The 18,573-nt window shown below is 37.9% G+C and overlaps 1 protein-coding gene across 10 annotated transcripts in view; it reads right to left on the bottom strand.

Moving 5' to 3' along the window:
* CCDC171 (coiled-coil domain containing 171) overlaps positions 1 to 18,573 on the bottom strand; it is a 253,486-nt gene that overhangs the window by 100,258 nt on the left and 134,655 nt on the right. For 8 of the 10 annotated variants that reach the window (XR_005843077.2, XM_004949106.5, XM_040656232.2 and 5 more), the window contains one exon: positions 10,833 to 10,985. Coding sequence is in view for 9 of the 10 variants with exons in the window: in XM_004949106.5 (XP_004949163.2) it covers positions 10,833 to 10,985 (153 nt within the window). In the remaining variant the exon portion in view is untranslated. Of the gene's footprint in view, positions 1 to 6,172; positions 6,298 to 6,331; positions 8,551 to 10,832; positions 10,986 to 18,573 lie in introns of those variants that run through there. The other 2 variants (XM_040656236.2, XM_040656235.2) reach the window with 2 other exon arrangements.

Genomic DNA, 18,573 nt, shown 5'->3' with positions numbered 1-18,573 from the left:
TACGTTCTTCCAAAAGATCTTTCATTTATAGTATAGTAAGCTTCAGTAAGGAATTAAATTCAGCTAGAAATTTCTAAAGCTATAGGATGTTTTGGCATGTGCAAATTGAAATGAAATGGGCGACCGTTAGTGTCAGGCTGCCCTAGTTAAGTTGCAGGATTTGCTCAGGCTCCCAAAAGAGTGCAGTACCACTAGAATACCCTGTGAAAGGAACCTTGGTGTTGCAGAGCCTGAAAGACCGAGAGGAACCCTAATAGGGATTATACCCCTGTAATCACCATATGAGCCAATCATTCTGTGATCAAATGACACACACACAGGTACTCAACCAAATCAGGGAGCTATTTCACAACTGCGGTTAATTACCTGTAATATCTAAATAGGACAAAAGGCTTCTCAAAATACTGATGAACATACAAATTTAGCAAAGGCAAGTACTGCAGTGTCAGCTGTGTGGTGACATTTCCTTAGTGAACCACACGTCAATTGCAGTTCAGGCACAGATTCAGAAGCGTGGTGTCTTAACATGGCTCTAAAAGTTCCAGAGATCTCTCTCCAAAAACCAGGAAGAACTGAAGCAATTACAGTATCTGAAAATGATGGAAGGAAATAATTGTGTCACCATCATGCCACTTTGCTTCCTTAATAGTATCAAATGTAGCAGGGAAACTGCTGTTTTTACACATTATCCTTGCCCACTTTAGGACTTTAATACACTTTACTACTTACTGTGTATATCAAAGGTGCCCTACCTTCCACTAAAAAAAAAAAAAATTCAGTTGGTTGCTTAGAGAAAAGAGGTTCCTTCCTTTCCAAAAGCTAGAACTTCTGGAGAAAGTCAACAAAGGAATAATTTTTTTGTAAAATGGGAAAAATATATCTTAAGGACCACATCGTGTTTTTAGATCTCTTTAACTGTACTGAACTATTGCACGAACTAAAGGAAACAAAAATATTTGAAAAGCTTTTTATCATGATAATATCTCCACAGTTGACAATGAAGTTCTTTACCCTATCAGGTACTCATTTCACACTGTAAAAATTTCTTCAAGTACTAGTTTATTCAACAGGCCAAATTGCTTCAGGGAGCCAGGTCTCTGGAGAAAATAGGACCTCACTATGACTAACTGGAAAAACTGTGCCTTTACTACATAATGTGGGGTTCCACAGACTTCCATGAAAGGTTTTTATACGTAATTTAAAGATGACAACAATAAATAAATAAGTAAGTATATGCTGGTTAAATATTAAGCAGTGTGACTTAAATATGTAAAACCCAATAAAAATAAACACTAAGATGTAACTTGCTGGCTGTACGCCCCCAAATCGTGTCTCCGTTACAAGAACAGGCATGAGTTAAGAGAGTGTTATGCTTTATGCCCTAACACTGAATTTCCTGTCTTTTTATCTGTGCAAGTCATATTCTCTAACATATTTTATAGAGAGCATTTTTTTATTTCTTGCATTAACTTTTATCCTTACAGTACAAAATGCAAACAATCAGACAATGGAAGTAGGCAAGCAGAAGTATTTCTACAAAAACATGTTACTCTGTAGTGAAAATGTCACAGGAAAGAACACAAAGGTTGCTCTTTTTTTCCCAAGTGAAAAGGATGTAAACATGAACAATTATACAAGAAGGTAGGAGAAAAGAGCATAAGCAAAAAAATTGATACTATAAATTACAGAAGGGCACAAGCTCAAGGAGACTGCTGTGGTTTACAGCACCCTTCTTCACCATCATCATTATCTCTCTTTGGCCTGTAAAGGATCTTCTATATGGCCTAGTCCGATAGCTGAGAAATCTGCTGTGGGACCGACTGATAGTGGAAAATGATGCCTGACCCTTCCAAGGCAGTGCACCAGAAGCAGACTAAGAGGAGAGTCGCTGGAGGTAGCTGTTTCCTTCGAGGGAAGGTTTGCCCCTAGCTGACACTGGATTCTCTAGGACTAGGCATTGCCTTCCTGCCATCCAGAGGGAAACACGAACATGTAAACATGAGGTTTTGCTTAACAAGGACTTAAAATATAGCTTTTGAGGGTAATACTTAGCTCCCCACTGTAGATTCCCCAGCCCAATCCAGTTAAATGCCAGCACACATTTATTTATTTATTTATTGCAGTGAGTGAATGTAGCATTATGCATGCTGCACTGAGGGCATGCTGCACATACAGGCACTTCTGAGGCTGGCCAAGAAACAAGATTCTCTCCCTACACGGTGGACACTGAGATATTGTTACAAAATAAGAAGAAACGGCATGAAAGACAACAAAAATCCTTCCACCTATTATACCAACTGATCTAATCTCAAATCCCAGGTAGCATCTCGACAGCTTGCACTATCCATCAAAGCTAATGAATGAAGATCAGCCCGGAATTTTCTTCTTTAATGTTGCACTGAATAATTAGCTTGAGATGTGCAAAAATGCAAAATTAAGGAGGAGTCAGAAGGACACAAGGAAATCATTACTCACAACAGCATACTTTATGTGATTTAAATTTACGATGATATGAAAATATGAGGAAGACGACAATCTGGATTCCATGCATTTGCACACCATTTAAGTTTCTGAGCTAGACTCATTCAGGCACAGCTATGCTTTAATTCCCTCCAAAAATTTCTCAGTGAATTCACAGTCACAGGAAAGACAGACATTCTCTTTATGTTTAACCCACAGTTTAACGGGGAATAATAGAAGCTTCCCAGCTCCCTTTCTTGAAATAACTTCTTCAAACAGGAGGAGGAAGCACCTTCTGGCCTGCGTAAAAGTTCTTGAGTCTGGAAAGAAGTGAATTTGTCTGCCTTTGTAGAAAATATTCCTTTTCTTCTATAAAGCCAGTAAAATTGTGTCCTTGGCTCTGTTCTTTTGTAAAAACTTTTTCTCGGGGTTAAATGTCCTGGTCTATAATATCAGGTTCTCAAAATAACAGCATGTCTAGCACTCCCAATACTTTTATTTCTACTATAGCATTAGCAGTACACGCAATCATATTTAAAAGTTTCTCTCATTTAGATGTTCTGAAAATTTTACTTTGTGAGGTGTGGGAGGAAGGCAAAAGAAACAAAGGCATGTAGCAAACACGAAGCAAACACATGCAGCTGGCAGATAAAAAAACACTGCGTATTACCAATGAAACACACTCTGAAAGACTGCTGCATAGACATCTGACAAGGAAAACAGTATCACACAGCTGTCTCCTGACTCAACGTTGTCCTCCACAGCCACTGGGGCCTTTCTGAAACACTCAGTTCCACAAAGTCCCACAAATCGTTTTGCAAATAAAATAAAAGACTGGCTCGCTTCTATCTTTTTCCTTCAAAAATGAAACAAAATGAAACATAGGCATTCAGCTCCTTTCCCCTGTTAACCTGGTGCAAACAGTGAATAAATGGGCAGCGTTTCTCTACAAGGCAAACTTGAATCTATGCTTTAGAGTTGTTTCCTTGTCCACATCATTAGTCTCTCAGAACTAATTTCCAATTAGTTACTCTAGAAAGTACAATTGTCGCCCTGGCCTGAGCACTTAGGGTAGGAGATGAATACAGTGCTAGCTTTCAAGTGTCTTGTTTTCAGTCCTGGGAACTGAGGACCCTTGCTTGTAAGGCTGGTAGTTCCAGTACCTTACTAGAAACACATTTTTAATGCCACAGAAATGCAAACCATGAACGAGAAAGGGAAAGTAGCTGAGCTTCCTGAAAACATGACCCTCCTTTTCTGCAGCTCAGCCAATGACTTGAAAGATTTGTTTTATGTTTAACATTGGAATAAACCTGTGGTCATTTAGGAGCTTCATGGTTTCCATTAAACCGCACAGCATGGACATTTGGAATTTCATGGCAACTGTGAAGTGAGAGCGTAGACCTTGCTTTTCCAAAGCACAGGCAACTGCCGAGAGCTAACACCCACACACATTCACTCACATTCCTTGGCCAATTCTTGTCATTAAAGAGGCTTTCAAAACAGACAGAACAGAGAAAGGGAAAAAAAAAAAAAAAAAAAAAAAAAAAAAAACAACTAAACAAAATGCTTAAATCGCCTTCTTGAGCATTTGAAAGCAGAATACTACCAGTAGAAATGTAATGCTTAAATGCAGCGAACGCACTGTGTCTATCGATAGCATTCACGGCATTAACTCTGCGACTGCACTGAATAGCTGAAGTATTGGAAACCACCTAATTACCCAAACATTTACCTCTCTGCAGGTGTAAATACATGGGCCTAATAAGCTTTCCCACTGTGAAAGCAGTTACTTAAATTATATTAAAATATTAAAAACTATTTAATGAGTTTTTTTCCCCTAAAGTAAATTGAGTGTGTGCCTTAACCTGCTTCAGGCAAAGGAAGTTTCAAACATATTGGTTTTGAAACTAGCCATTATTTCCCATGTTGCAAAAATGGCAATTTTATTTCCCAACAGCAAATGAAACTGTCAGGAAAATTTAGATGCAATAAAATTGGGTGGTTAAACCAACATGCTGGATTTGGAATAAAACTGAATTAAAGGAATTAAAATTAAGCATTATGTCAGTCAAACTTTATAAGAACTATTTTAAACAGGGCGGGTTTTCTTCTTCTCCTTTTTTTCTGCAAAAGTTAGGATTTGGGCTCGGTGCAGTCCAGCCGTAACTACCCATTTTATGTCCATCAACAGTGTCACATTTGAAATTTGCGCAATGAAAAATATTTTGCATAAAATGTGTTGCTTCTGGCAACATTTCTGCCTAAATAAAAAGTTGTCAGGCAGTGTGTGACTTTAGTGGTACAGAGTTTTAAAATGGTGGCTTCAGTCCAAGGCTAGCTAATAACGGCTGACATGCACTGGAATCTTGAGGCCTAAATCAACATTGTTTTCACAGCTGTAATTAAGCCACCTAATCAGAAGCACATTTTGACGGGACAGTTTCTGGAAGCCAGACATTACAATTTCTTATGCCTGGAGCGCAGTGGCTCATGAGAGGTCCTCATTTAATTTCAGGGTTTTTTTTAAAAAAAAAAAAAAAAAAAAAAAAGCTGTAAAATAAAAAGACTATAAAAAAGCAGTGTACGACTGTTGAAATGAAGCAGGCCTATGTGTTCATGCCTTGACCAACCCCGTATCCCACCCTCCTTCGGCTCTCTGCCGAGTCCCCAGCTCTCAAGTGGCAGCTGCACACAGTGAGATTAAGGGCTTCTGCCAAAGTCAACAGATGAGCTGGTCTGAACTGGCTCTCTGTGTGTTCTGATTGTAAATTGTGCTGGTGATGATTAGAGAACTCTAACACAGGATGTCGACTCTTAAAACTGTCCAGAGAAAATATTATTTTTTTTTAAGTTCAGGAAATTTTTTTAAACTTCTTCTGTGGGCTGGTACGTCGTGTTGTGTCTGCAGCTTTCACATGATTCAAAGGTGAATTCACACAAATGAAGTAACTGAATTACTGAAGGGAAGGACGAAGGACACCTCTACATGCTCACAGCAATATCCTTCATTTAGGGATGTTCACACAACAGTGTTGATGCTGAATGCAATTCTCTGACTAGTACATTCAAGCAGACTTGTCCTTCTGCCACCTGCCAGCAGAAGACACCCCTAGCATTCAGAGTATCAACACTCTGTACTGCACGACCATTGCTTCAGCATGTTGTCATACTTGAAATGGCTAGAATGTCTTGCTCATTTTCTGGAACACAGCTACATTAGTAACTTTAACATAAACTTTCAACCCCAGAGGCCATTGTAAAACTATCAATATGAAGGCACCAGTCACTGGGGTCTGATTACATTTAGTTCTGCATTTTAATTACATATGGATTCTATTAACTGAACTTCTTGCCTTATAGGCAACATTTTAATCAAATTACTATAATTTTCAAATATGTTACAATAGTCTGACAAGTTAAAAGTTCACATACCTAGAATATTGAGTATCATTTTTTTTTTTTTTTCCCAAAGAAAAGGAAGTATTCTTTACCAAACAGCAAATGTGTTTTTGGATTACTGTAACTGTTTTTGAACACCTTGCCTCAAGTCACAAAATGTGATTTATAATGTTGGTTTCATATTATTATATTTTTATTGGTACTACATAATAAGCAAATAGTTTAAACTACATGATTTATACAGCTTGGTTACAACTGCTACTTATGTAAGCAATACCACATAACAAGGTGAGCATTTATACCAGGATACCTGCATTCCTTGACTGTGCAGTAAAGTTGTCAGCTGAAGGCCAGTTGCTTGCAGTCAGGTAAGAAGTGCAAATACTTCTGCAAAGAACTGCTCCCTGGTAGATATTCCTGCTTTCCAGAGTCATCCTAATAAAGACTTTGAGCTTAGAAAATGGAATCATTTTAATTTTTTGCTCATACTGGTGTTTCCACTCTTTCATCTCTATTATTATCTCAGTAGTTGGGAAATTCTCCTTGTGGGGCCGTTACAGGTTCCTTTGCTTAGTAACACTTGGAGAACATTCATACAGTTCATGGTAAATAATCCATGCACCACTAATTAACAATACAGAGCAATGTTGCAATTATTTGAGGTTTACATCTTACTGAGTTCTGTCCTGGATTATTCCCCCAAAAAACGCTGCAAGACAAAGGTAACAATGAAAATATTAAGTTTGCTTTTTTTTTTTGCAGGGCAAATTAAAAGTAAGTGTCTCAAATCTTTCACAAAACCAGTTCAATTCCAAATCTTAAAAAAAAAAAAATCTTTTTGGTTCAACTGTGCACCAGGCTAGCATGAAGTAGTGGAAAAGCCAAGCAGGGCTTTCATCAAGGACCCATCTGCTTCATGCAACATCTGGCAAGAATTCCCCCAGCTGCATCAGTCATTCCATGTTCTAACACAAGAGATATGGCTCCAGCCCATGAAGCACGTTCTCTGTCACATAACATCACACTGACAGAGTGTGAGCCATTCTCCTGAGCAACAAGTAAAAAGTCAAATAGCCTTTTTCTTCTTCTCCAGTTCCCTTCTCATCATTCTACGTGTAAGACACTGCATCCTGCGACTCTCAGCCTTCAAATGATGATTAAAGCAGTGACATGGAAACAAAAACATTGGGGAAAGATATGCACTGCCCTGAACAGTCCAGCTAAGTAGGAAGAGACTGTCAGTGGTGTCACTAGCTGGTAAGTCTGAGTTCACAGTGTTTGTTGTCTCTCTCCCTCCCATGGATGAGGTGGAAGTAGAGAATGAGAACTGAGAGGTGGCTACTCTGAGTAGGAAGTACACTTTCTGCTTAATGCTGTTCTTCCGTAAAAAAATATGAAGGCATATGCATTTCTTACACACAGGATCACTTTACTTACTTCTCTCACTTTATCAAAACTTTTGATCTTTGCATTTCCACTACTGTGTGAGATATCACTAGAAATTTTTAGACAGAAGACAGACGTAGCCACAACTGTAGGGGTTAAAAAGCAAGGATGATGAAAAGCCACATAAAGCAATGAGTGATTTGATTTTCAGCCCCAGTTAGGAGAAGCATCCAAAGACAACAGTTGTTTCATGGCTCGTTTCATGAGAACTCTGCTCCTCTTGGAGTCTTTCACTGAACCCCTCTCACCCATCTGAAACCTTCTCACCTTTTACAGTTAAAGTCATCCTGCTGGCTCCCCAAATTTCCATTTATCCACAATAGCAAAGGAAGCTTTTCCCTCCTCATCAGTTTAATAAAGTTGCTCTATTTTCCCCTTCATTTCCTACTCTCCTTTGATACTGATGTGACAGAAAGAAAAAAAAAAAGCTTAAAAAAAAAAAGAAAGAAAAAAGAAAAAAGAAAAGAGGGAGTATAATGAGATCAGCTGCATGCATAAGGCCACAGAGATGCAGTACTCTCCAGGTCAAAGAAACACCTGACCACTTAGAATGGGGCAGAAGAGGTTTCTTTTGTTTGTCAAAACTGGTACCAAAAGACTTGATGTTCTTAAAATTCTGACAATAGCACTGACACCAGGCACAAAATCTCAGGTCTGAAAGCTATGACGACACCTTCCGGAGCACTACTATAAATGAACTGAATTCAGTGAGTAACTTGAACGTGTCAGAGCACACTGAAGAATACGGCGTCACTGCATCCACTCCCCACAACACTGCACTTGTGGCCACAAACTCCCTTAGGCAGGGATTCACATGCTTGCTGTGTGACTAACTTCATGCCACATCTTACCCCACAGCACCCACAAAGTAATTGCTTATGACTGCGCTATTTCACAGTACAGCATTTAAAAGCTCTCAGTTCAAAGCCTACTTGCTCCTACAACTCTGAATGAAAGCACAAGCATGGTAATAAGTTAATATATTTGAAGACATAAAATGGATCAAAGTAGTAGAGTCTGGTACTGTTAAAATATTGGCGGGTGTTCATTTAAAAGGAAACCTCGAAGCACAGTCCAATCTGTGATGTTTACATTAGTAGCTGTTGCTGAATAACAACAACAAACAGTAAAAAAAAAGCAGCACGGGAGCACTTTCAGCTGGTATCTTCTCCTCCGTTGGGTACAGTTCCAACTGTTGAAATACTTCCAATAAAGACTAGCTTCTAAGCACATCAGGCTTTCCTAAGGAAAGTCATAGGAGGACATAAGGTCAGAGACACGTGAAGGGAAGACCACTGAGAATTTTTTAACTGTGATAGTGTTTCTTAAATTTCATGGATCAAATGGCAGTGCCAGTCCAGTATGGAGTTCAGTGCTCAGTGAAATTCTCCATCTTGTTTCATACTAGAGGCTCACTGCTGGCTTCTCTGTTCCTCATCTGACAAACCCAGTCAGCAAACAACCCAAATGCAGCAAACCGTGGAGAACAGAACTGTGACTATGGCAGCTGCATTTCAGAGAATGTAAATTAAAAAAGAAAAAAAAAAATAAAGGAAATACACAGAAGCAAAACTGTTATGATTACAAAGAAAGACTATTACGAAATACTAATAATTAAGGAAAAAACAAAAAACAAAACAGTGCTGCTTTATAAACGGAGGAGAATTAAGTGCAAAATTTCACCAAAATCAGAACAGGACACTCTCAACCAAACCTTTAAAATGTAAGCCATGCTGAAAACTCGTAACTCCTGAAGGTACTAAAAGTCATACTTGATGAAACATTTGCACATATTATGGACTATTTCCACAGAAAGTACATATATTACAAAATATTCCATAAACACAACTTTTTCAAGGAAGTAGGGGATACTACGATTTGGATTTTTGGAGGGGGGACTTTACATTAAAATTTTAAAATACTTTCAATTAATACTTATGCTAAAGTTCAATTTAAACTGTTTTTCACGAAGTAACTATTTTTCTCCTCAGTGGGCTGTGTAGAAGGGCCCACAGTCAGTACTGTGCAATGCAAATAGTATGATTTGTACATCTGTACTGTATGCAGACACAAATTACTTACTAAAGGATTGCATTTAATCACAGGCACCAGAGAGCTGGGGGTGCAATTTGTTTGTTTTCACTGTAACAAATCAAGCCACTGCATAGCCCTTCACAAGTAGGACTAGTGTAATCTTCTCTAAAAGCTCTCTCAGTCAGAATGAAAGAAAACCTCACTGCAGCAAGTTTGGCAGACTTCCGAATCCTTAGTACACAAGCGGTCATCTTGATCTAAACAACAAAAACAATCACAACAGGCAAAGGAGCAACACAATTACACTGGGCACAGGCTCAGTGGGATGCATGTAAACTTAGCAGAAATATAGAGAAAGGCAGCATGGAGGAGAAAAGAAGTAATTTCATTGAGTGTCTTAGAAAGGTTGCACATCCACAGGTAAGACAATGCATTCATCCAAGAATGATCGTTCCAAGATCTTAAAAGTGAAGTTCAACACTGACTAATGTATTTTCTATTTGTGCTAATTTTCCATCACACTGATCCAATTTTGAAGTACGTTAATAAATAAATGCAATTGTTTTGGAATCAGTCAAAATTTGGAAGTCACAGAGACAACCCTTGGATATATGTAAGCTTTCTTACATATATTTTCTGTCATTTGCTTTGACTGCTCTCCTCTTAAAGATCTTCTTCAAAAAGGAAACCAAACAGTCCTCGTTTTCTTTATGGTTCTTTGCTTCACGAGAGTGAAAGAAAGGAGGAAGAAAAAGAGAAACAAAACAAAACAAAAATGCCTTTAAAGATTCAAGATTTGCTCTTAATCTTGTATCGAAAAGAAAGATGGAGAAGAAATATATCAAGTGTATACAAGTGGCACAACTTACACAGTCTCATTCTAGACATATTTGGCTACACATTTAGGCCAGTTATTTATTTACATGTCTAGCCTCCTGCATGCTTGGCACAAATATACCCACATTCAATGAAAACTTTAGAAACAGTTCTCATTTATGAAGAAGCACCTTTGTAGCCTTAAACACGTTCAAGTATCCTCGTGGACAACATTTTAGAAAATAATGATTTATTTAGCCTTATAACTGGATCAAAGTATTTACTGAGATGCATAATTTACCACAATCGTCTACAAAAAAATCATGTATCCTAATTAATATTGTGCTTATATGCACCATCAACAACATTATGTTTTCACTGTCTGTATCTTTCAACAGTTAAATTCTTCAGGTCCAAAATTCAACTGTGTACTTTTCCAGTGACAGCAGCAAAGAACAGGTCCTTGAAGAAGATACAGTAGTAAAACTGATTCTTGTGTTAACTCTTAGCTTCCCCACATTCTCTTCCAAAAAAGTCTCAGAAAGTTTCTGCTGCCACTGTTTTTATTGATCTAGTAAATTTATAATGAAAAACTACTGTGCCCAGTAGAAACCATGCAGCATGAATGGTCAGGAAATCCAAATGACAAAAATGTAGTTAAAAAGCAAACTTACCAATTGCAAGATCTCACTTTCATGAAGGCAAGCTGTCTGGAGCTTGGACATTGGGGCTGCAGTGTGAAGCTGATGAGGTGCTGTTTCTTTCACTAATATGTCAATTCTGGAACTTGCAAGTTGGTAGACATCCATAAAACTTTTAATCATGGCCTTCAAAAAGTGAAATAAATAAATAATCAGCAACAGGGAGGTTATACTTAAATGCCAGACAGCATATACCCAAATCTATTACATAAGAGCTAAACTTTATTAATCAAAGAAACTAAACAAAAACTGGAAGGCAGGCTGAACTTCAGTCTCAGGACCTGAACATCTTACATGAGTCTTTGTCTTCCTTCTATAATCTTACAGATTAATAGCATTACAGAAAAGCAAATGGTGGTGCACCCTAATGAGGAGGTGTGGATGAACTGTTTTCAAACACACAGTGCAGTACTGAGCAGCTGAGAATACTTTTCACTATATTTAAATATAAGAAAGTGCTAGATCAATTTCTTTCCACAAAGAATCACTACAGTTTCAGGTTAATGTTCCTACTATCAAAATGAGTTATTAATCCTCACACTCCATGTTAAAAAAAGAAAATTAATTTGGCAGAAGCAAAAGAAACAGAGTAAAAATAGAGACCTCTGAAAGTAAATAATCTGATTACAATATAGCTGGGAAAATATAATTGTTTTCATGTATTTAGTGGAAGAATGTCCCAACCGTGTAATATTGATCAGACTGATAATAAAGTTAGCAGCGCAAGAGAGTACAAATGATTTGGCAGTACTAGTAAACTCATATCTGTCCGAAATAGAGTAACACTGTTGAGGTTATTGGACTTCTTTACAACTGGTTAATCACATTTTACAGGTTACAGTTTTCCCTTCTGAAATGACTTGTAGTCAGTTTCTACTGTATGAACATATCTCAGATGATATGAAATTGGTCTTTTGAATGTAATTCTGTGGTATAGGCAAAAATAAACTTAGTACCACAAGCATGTATTCAGTAAGATTTTTACTGTTTTCCTTTCTTTATTTCCAAACACACTACTGCTTTTGAGACTAAAAGCATAGCTGAAGTCAGTCAGATCACTTCGTTCTCAAATGTAGAAAACATCAGTGGTAAATTAATACCATCATATATTTTCTCATCGGAAAGAATATCCAAAATATTTTAAATGCTGTAGTGCTAGTCCTGGAAGGAGATGCACACAGTTCTACAAATCTGCTTCTCTGAGCTCAGATCCCAATTTTAAAACAGTTTCATTTACATTCAACTTCACTAAAATGCTGCAGCTCTTCACAAACAATACCAAGCAAGAATGTGGATACAACTCACACCCCATATAAAACTGCATGAGAGCCCTCATATAGCAACTGCCCATATGTTAAATATCAGACATATGTTGAAATACCTCAGTGGAGTGGGCCTGTGACTCATAAGCAAGGATTATACCAATATGTCACAACAAGCTGTGTCTCACAGAAAAAAAAAACAACAAAAAAAACCTTATGTGTTCCTTTGATTACTTCCCTCATTATATTTAAAAGTATCAATGAATTAGAATACGTCGAGAGTGTTCCTTACCTTCTTCCTTTCACCTCCACTACCACAAAGCTAGTGAAGCCACTCATCTACACAGATTCATTCTACAATTATAAAGGCACAATAAGCCCATGCAGTTATCTGAAACAGCAGTATAAATTCCTTGCTGCTCAGCTCAGCTATTTCGTTTACTCTCTTCTTCAACAAGTCCAAAAATTTTCAATCTAGGGAAAACGTATTCATTCTCCAGCTTTTATTTTCAGGTATGGTGAACTTTTTTCTACGACATGTAGATTTTTTTAGTCCAGAAGGAAGCAATTTCTCAGTTATTTACAATTCTTTAACAATGTGGAAGGCAGCTTTTATGCACCCTGGGTATGCATTCTTTACAGTATATTGCAGCTCCCTAGCAAAGAGTCAGGGTCAGCTTGGATTTCTCTCACTCAGGGTCAGGTTAGGGAAAACACTGTTTTTGGGTCTTCCAATGGGTGACACGGAATCCTTGATAATGAGTGTGCAGAACACTTATTTTAAATGCCACTGGGAGAAAGGCAAATACATTGGGTTTTTAGATGTGCCATTGGAAGGCATTCATTTACATATGATTTTCTGTAACTCACGTCAGTCACAAAACTGTTTTCTACAGTATAAGTTTAACTGGTTAGAAAGCTTGACACACATGGAAGGGGGAAAGAACCCGATCACCTGCATGTTATAAGATCTATCAGATAGCGATTAAACACATCTCTACCGGAGTCCAGCAGTTTAATTTAGATTTCTATTTCTGGCTGACAGATACAAACATATCTGCAGCTCTGAAAACTGTTCAACAATCAAGAACGTCTGTTAATAGAATTTCAGAGAAGGGATGTCTTGCTCTGCAGAATTCTGTTGTTCTCCTGCTAAGGAGTGTTTTCTTTTAATCTTAAGTATACAGAGCAGTAAGATGTAAAACACTTCCACAGCTCTCCTGCTTAATCTTTATAGTGCAAAATTTGACGTTCAGATATAGCTGCAGGATCTGCATTTAAGCAAGGACTTCCTGTTTTAAATGCATTGGTAATGTTGTGACATGCAAACTGGGAACAGAACATCTGAAATAATAAAAATTTGTCTTCTATTGTAAATAAAAACTGGTTTTGAATATCCATCAGAAAATTACTTCTATTCAGAAAGGCCAGATGTAGCGATCCCTGAACATTATAATAATCAATATTAATGCAACTCAGACCACTTTAGAAGTTAAAATCTTTTCAGACAGTTGAGTAGTGGGAAGACTCAAACAAGGATATAACAATTGTGGGTCTGGAGAACATGAAATTTAAACATTACTGACTCTAGGTGGCCCTGTCTGAGAAGGAGTGTTGGGCTGGGAGACTTCCAGATGTCCCTTTCAACTACAACCATTCTGTTACTCTGTGATTACAAGGACATTTGAAGGATGGAACATGGGATGCGAGTTAACTATGGTTAAAATTTACAAAGGTTTGTCTCTTTTAATAACAGTAACTGTAATGCAAAGAAGAAGTAGTCCACTGAACTGTTCTTTTTTAGTGACATCTTCCCTTTTCTTTTACTCCACCTAATGTTCTACTTTATAAACCATTTCACTATTAGTTAAAGTTCTACATCATATGCTACTGAAATAGTACAAGTGATTTATAATGGCAGAAGTGTTTACACTGTCTAAAGTGTCTTAGTGCTGGTCACAAAGAAAACAAAAATCATAAAACCATGACAGTGCTCCAACACTAAGTTAGGAGATGAGCAGCTTCACGAAAACAGTAGCACGACAGTAGCGTGATTTCCCAAACAACTAGCTGCAATTCACAGGATAAAAATATATTTGTAATGTTGGCAGAGAGCACCAGTCTAGTGGCGAACTGCACCCATAGGTGCTGGGGTAACTGATAGATGTCACTGTGAGGCCACTCATCAGACACAGTGATTGGGAAAGGTACCTGAAGACAGAAGGAAAGCAAACATCATTCTTATCTTCAAGAAGGGTAAGAAGGAAGACCAAGTGAACTACAGGATGGTCATTCTCATTTCAGTCCCTGGGAAAGTAATGGACTACCTAATCCTGGCAACTATTTCCAGGCATAAAAAAGACAAGAAAATCAGCAGGAGTAGTCAGCATGAATTCACAAAGGGGAAGTCACACTTGACTAATTTAAAAGTTACAACAATGAAATGACCAGCCTGATGGGACAGATGAGAGCAGTAAAGCTGCAAACTGACTGACTGATCAAGCCCAAAAGGGAGGTGATCAGTGGCTCAAAGTTAGTTGGAAGTCAATGTGGAGAGACGTACCCCAAGAGTCAATACAAGGCCCAGTCCTCATTAATGTCTTCATTAGCAGTGCAGACAAAGGGGCTCAATAAGTTTACTTATGACACAAAGTTTCGAGCAATGGTGGATACACCAGAAGATTGTGTCACCATACAAGAGGGATCTCGGCAGGTGGGAGAAGTACACTGACAGGAACCTCAGGAAGTATTACAAGGAAAAGTGAAAAGTCCTGCAATTGGAGAGGAACGATCTCGTGAGCAAAGACATACTGGGGGCCACCCAGCTAAAAAGCAGAAAGGCAGAAATGGCATGGAGGTTCTGGTGGACAACAAATTAACCATTAGCCAGCAGAGTGCTCTTGTGGCAAAGAAGGCAATGATGTCCTGACTTGTGTTAGGGAAAGTAATTGCCAAGAAGTAGAGGGAATTAATCCTTCCCTTATATTCAGCATAGGTAAGGCCACAGTTAGAGCAGTGTGTAACTCACAATACAAGAGAAACATGAACATGTTGGAGAGAGTCCAGACACAAAGGTAACTGAAGTACGGGAGTGCCTCTTACATAATTAAGAAAGGATGAGAACTGGGACTGTTCCTGGACAGAAGGCTCCAGGAAGATCTCATCAACGTAAGTACCTGAAGTGAGGGTACAAAGAATATGAGACCAGACGCTTTTCAAGGGCTCCCAGTGTCAGGACAAGAAGTGATGGGCACAGACTGGAACACAGAGGTTCTGTCTGAACACAGGAAACACTTCATTATCCGGGTGACTGAGCAACAGAACAGCTGCACAGAAAATTTATGGAATCTCCCTCCTTGGATATGTTCAAGAGCTCCCTGAATAGGGTCTTGGACAATTGTCTCCAGGTGGCTCTGCCTGATCAGATGGGTATGACTAGATGGTCTCCAAAGGTTCCTCACAACTTTTGTGAGAAATTATGCTTTTTTGATTAAAGTGCTGGACAGGGCACAAAGTCTGCAAGAGCATCAAAGTCCCATTTTCAAATGTTGTTTTTAATGGACAAGTTATTTTAAACCTAAGTACATCTAAGGATTTTGTTTGTTTGTTCAAGACAGTGTCCTAGTCTAGAAATCCCAATAAACAATTTAGCTTTCTTAGAAATGAATCAGGAAATGTCACTTTTTTTTTTTAATGATATTCATGTGATAAAAGAACTAATTATTTTATATTTCAGATCCTGATGTGGACAGGGCAAAACAATGTGCACAGTCACCTACTGGTGGTGCTGTAATACTCTGAAAATAGGCAAAATCTAACATGCTTTAAGTAAAATTAGTAGATGAGGTTTATTTCAATGCAGGCATGAGGAAGAAGGTCCTTATGACTTGTTCATATATGTCTCATCTTTAGTACAAAGATACTCTGCCTAAAGCTTCAGTTTGGTGAAGTGACAAACTTGAAATGTTGACAAACTGATGCTGTTGGTATGCTACAGATCACTGAACTGCAGAGGGAAATTGCAAAATTTAAGCTGTGATTTCTTTCTCCACATTAATCTTTTAAAGGACTGAGAACACTTAACATTAGAGATCGCCTTCCAGAGGACCTACAGATTTTTTCTTCCCAATATTTGAATATCTTATTACTTTCTTGTGCTGTACATCATTTTCAGTAACTTAGTACTCTTCTAATGAGAATGAACATAGTTTGAAACAAAGCATTTTTATTTGGATTATGAATTCTAAATATCTGCAAATTGAAGCATCCACTTATAGGTTTAGACCACTTTGAATTTACAAATACCTAGTCATTAAGAACCAGTTTCTTTATTTTAACATCCATAATATATGAATCTAGTGATCTTATCGGGCCTACTGTTGTTCTAGAACTGTATCTCCTGGTTAGTGAACAAAGCTAAAAGGGACCAGGTGTGAAATGCTGATAATAAAAAGGTATCAAGCATACTAACAGCCTGACAATGCACATACAGCAGCCAAAAAAATAGAATCATCTACTTCACACAATTTGCTAAATATATATATATATATATGTATATAACATAAATAAATAAATAAATAAATATAAGAGTCAAAATTAACATTTGCCTGCTAGGTTCTCCCTTCAGGAAATTCTTTAACTAAAAAGAATGTTAGCAGGTAGTAAATTTACCTGAGGGCAACATAAACAAAAAGATGAAAAAGAACAAGAGAAGGAATGATGAATAAACTTCAGAAGAATGAAATATTAACTTCAGTATAACAAGGTGCTTAGATGGGAATCTGAAAGGATTGGGAATTTTATTTATGGTTCAGAATTTAGCTGAAGTGCAGAGCAGGCAAAGGCAACTGGTGTGAAAACAGCTCCACAGATTAGAGTTCTACAAGTTTAATGGATCACTTACAGAATGCCTGTCGTTACGGCCCTGCTCCAAACTGGCCTAAGTAAGATTAGTTTAAAAAGTCCACAAAACAAAACATTCTCCAATTAATTTTGGTTTTCAGAGGCAAAATTTCAGATGATTTATTTTAGATTTAGGAGTTCTATATCTCGAGAAGAAAGGATTAAAACTTATTTCCACCAAACATTTTAGCATTTGAAATCCCATTCTGGCTGCCCTGGCTACCCTGACCAAAATGTCTCGTGGCAACATCAGTGGAGGATGTAAATACAGCAGCTTCTAAGGCATCAGAAAAAAAAAAAAAAAACTCAAGGGAAACAGCATTCAGCAAAAATTGAACTTTTGCAGCTGTTTGGCACTTCTTTAATGATCTATTCTACTTGTATCTCATTTCAACACTAAACTTTTTGTTGTGTTCCATTCAAGCGTGGCAGGCACAATTTAAATGTGCCAAAAAGCAGGTCAGTTCTGTTACAACTATTTTTTTCCCCCAACCAAAGCTGACTCAGTGCCACACACAGGGCCTAACTCTATCTCCTTCGCTCCAATAACAATTACTTTACCCCAAAGGTCTCAGGAGGGTTGCCCAAGGGAATGAAGCTCTAAATAAAAGGCAAGATTCTCTGCAAGAGATAATGACATGACTTCCTACAAGAAAATTGAAAAGGGAGCTTTGAAATGGAGACTGAAGGGAAAGTGCTTCTACTGGAAACCACAGTGGATGGGCATAACAACAATTGCCAAGGAAATTATTACAAAGCCTAATAGTTTCAAAAGAAACATTGATCTGGAAAGTGATAGATTAAGACCATTAGCCAATGAGTCTGTTGGTACGAGCACACAGAAAGGATCCTGAAATTTTTATAGCAAAGCAGCTTCCTGTACCCTTTAATACTCAATAACAGACAATGTAAGCAAATCACCACTTCACAAAATCAAGGAATATAGGCAGGTATAGGCTGGTAATATCTACTTGTGAATACCATCTCTAGCACTAGAATGGTTCTCTGTGAACCATTGTTCATACCATCTCTAGCACTAAGCCAAGGGTACTTCCATGACAGACAACAGAAAATGATTGCTGCCCCAAAGAACACACAGGTTAAGCTGGAGGTAAGGGAAATCCTACCAATACAGTGTACCCCTTCTTGTCTTCCTACACAGAGTTAATACAGAAAGAATATTTTACTCTGTGGGGGAAAGATAATTTCAAGACAAAAGTTTTGGCAAGAAAGAAATGGCAGCTGAAAGAAGTGTACTGTCGGGCAGTACATTTCCTTCAAGTTTCTCTTGCTGTATATGTTCTAGACAGCGATGAAAGAAAGAGGGACAGCTAGCCACTGAAAATGAGATTCAATGTGGAAAGTGCCTCAAATGAAAGCATGAAAATCTCCCTAGAGCGAGCACAACATATTGCCACTAATAAGAGGAACTAACCAGGAGTAGTTGTAATAGAAATGTCAGGATGCAGTTTTATTCAAAAACCTGCAGTGTCCCATCAAGCATTCAGTCATGAGGTGACGTGAGATTAAAACTTCATCAAAATCCATGT

Source organism: Gallus gallus, chromosome Z, assembly GCF_016699485.2.
Source record: "Gallus gallus isolate bGalGal1 chromosome Z, bGalGal1.mat.broiler.GRCg7b, whole genome shotgun sequence".
Lineage (NCBI taxonomy): Eukaryota > Metazoa > Chordata > Aves > Galliformes > Phasianidae > Gallus > Gallus gallus.
The sequence above is the reverse complement of the archived record's forward strand: the minus strand, read 5'-3'. Positions and strand labels throughout refer to the sequence as shown.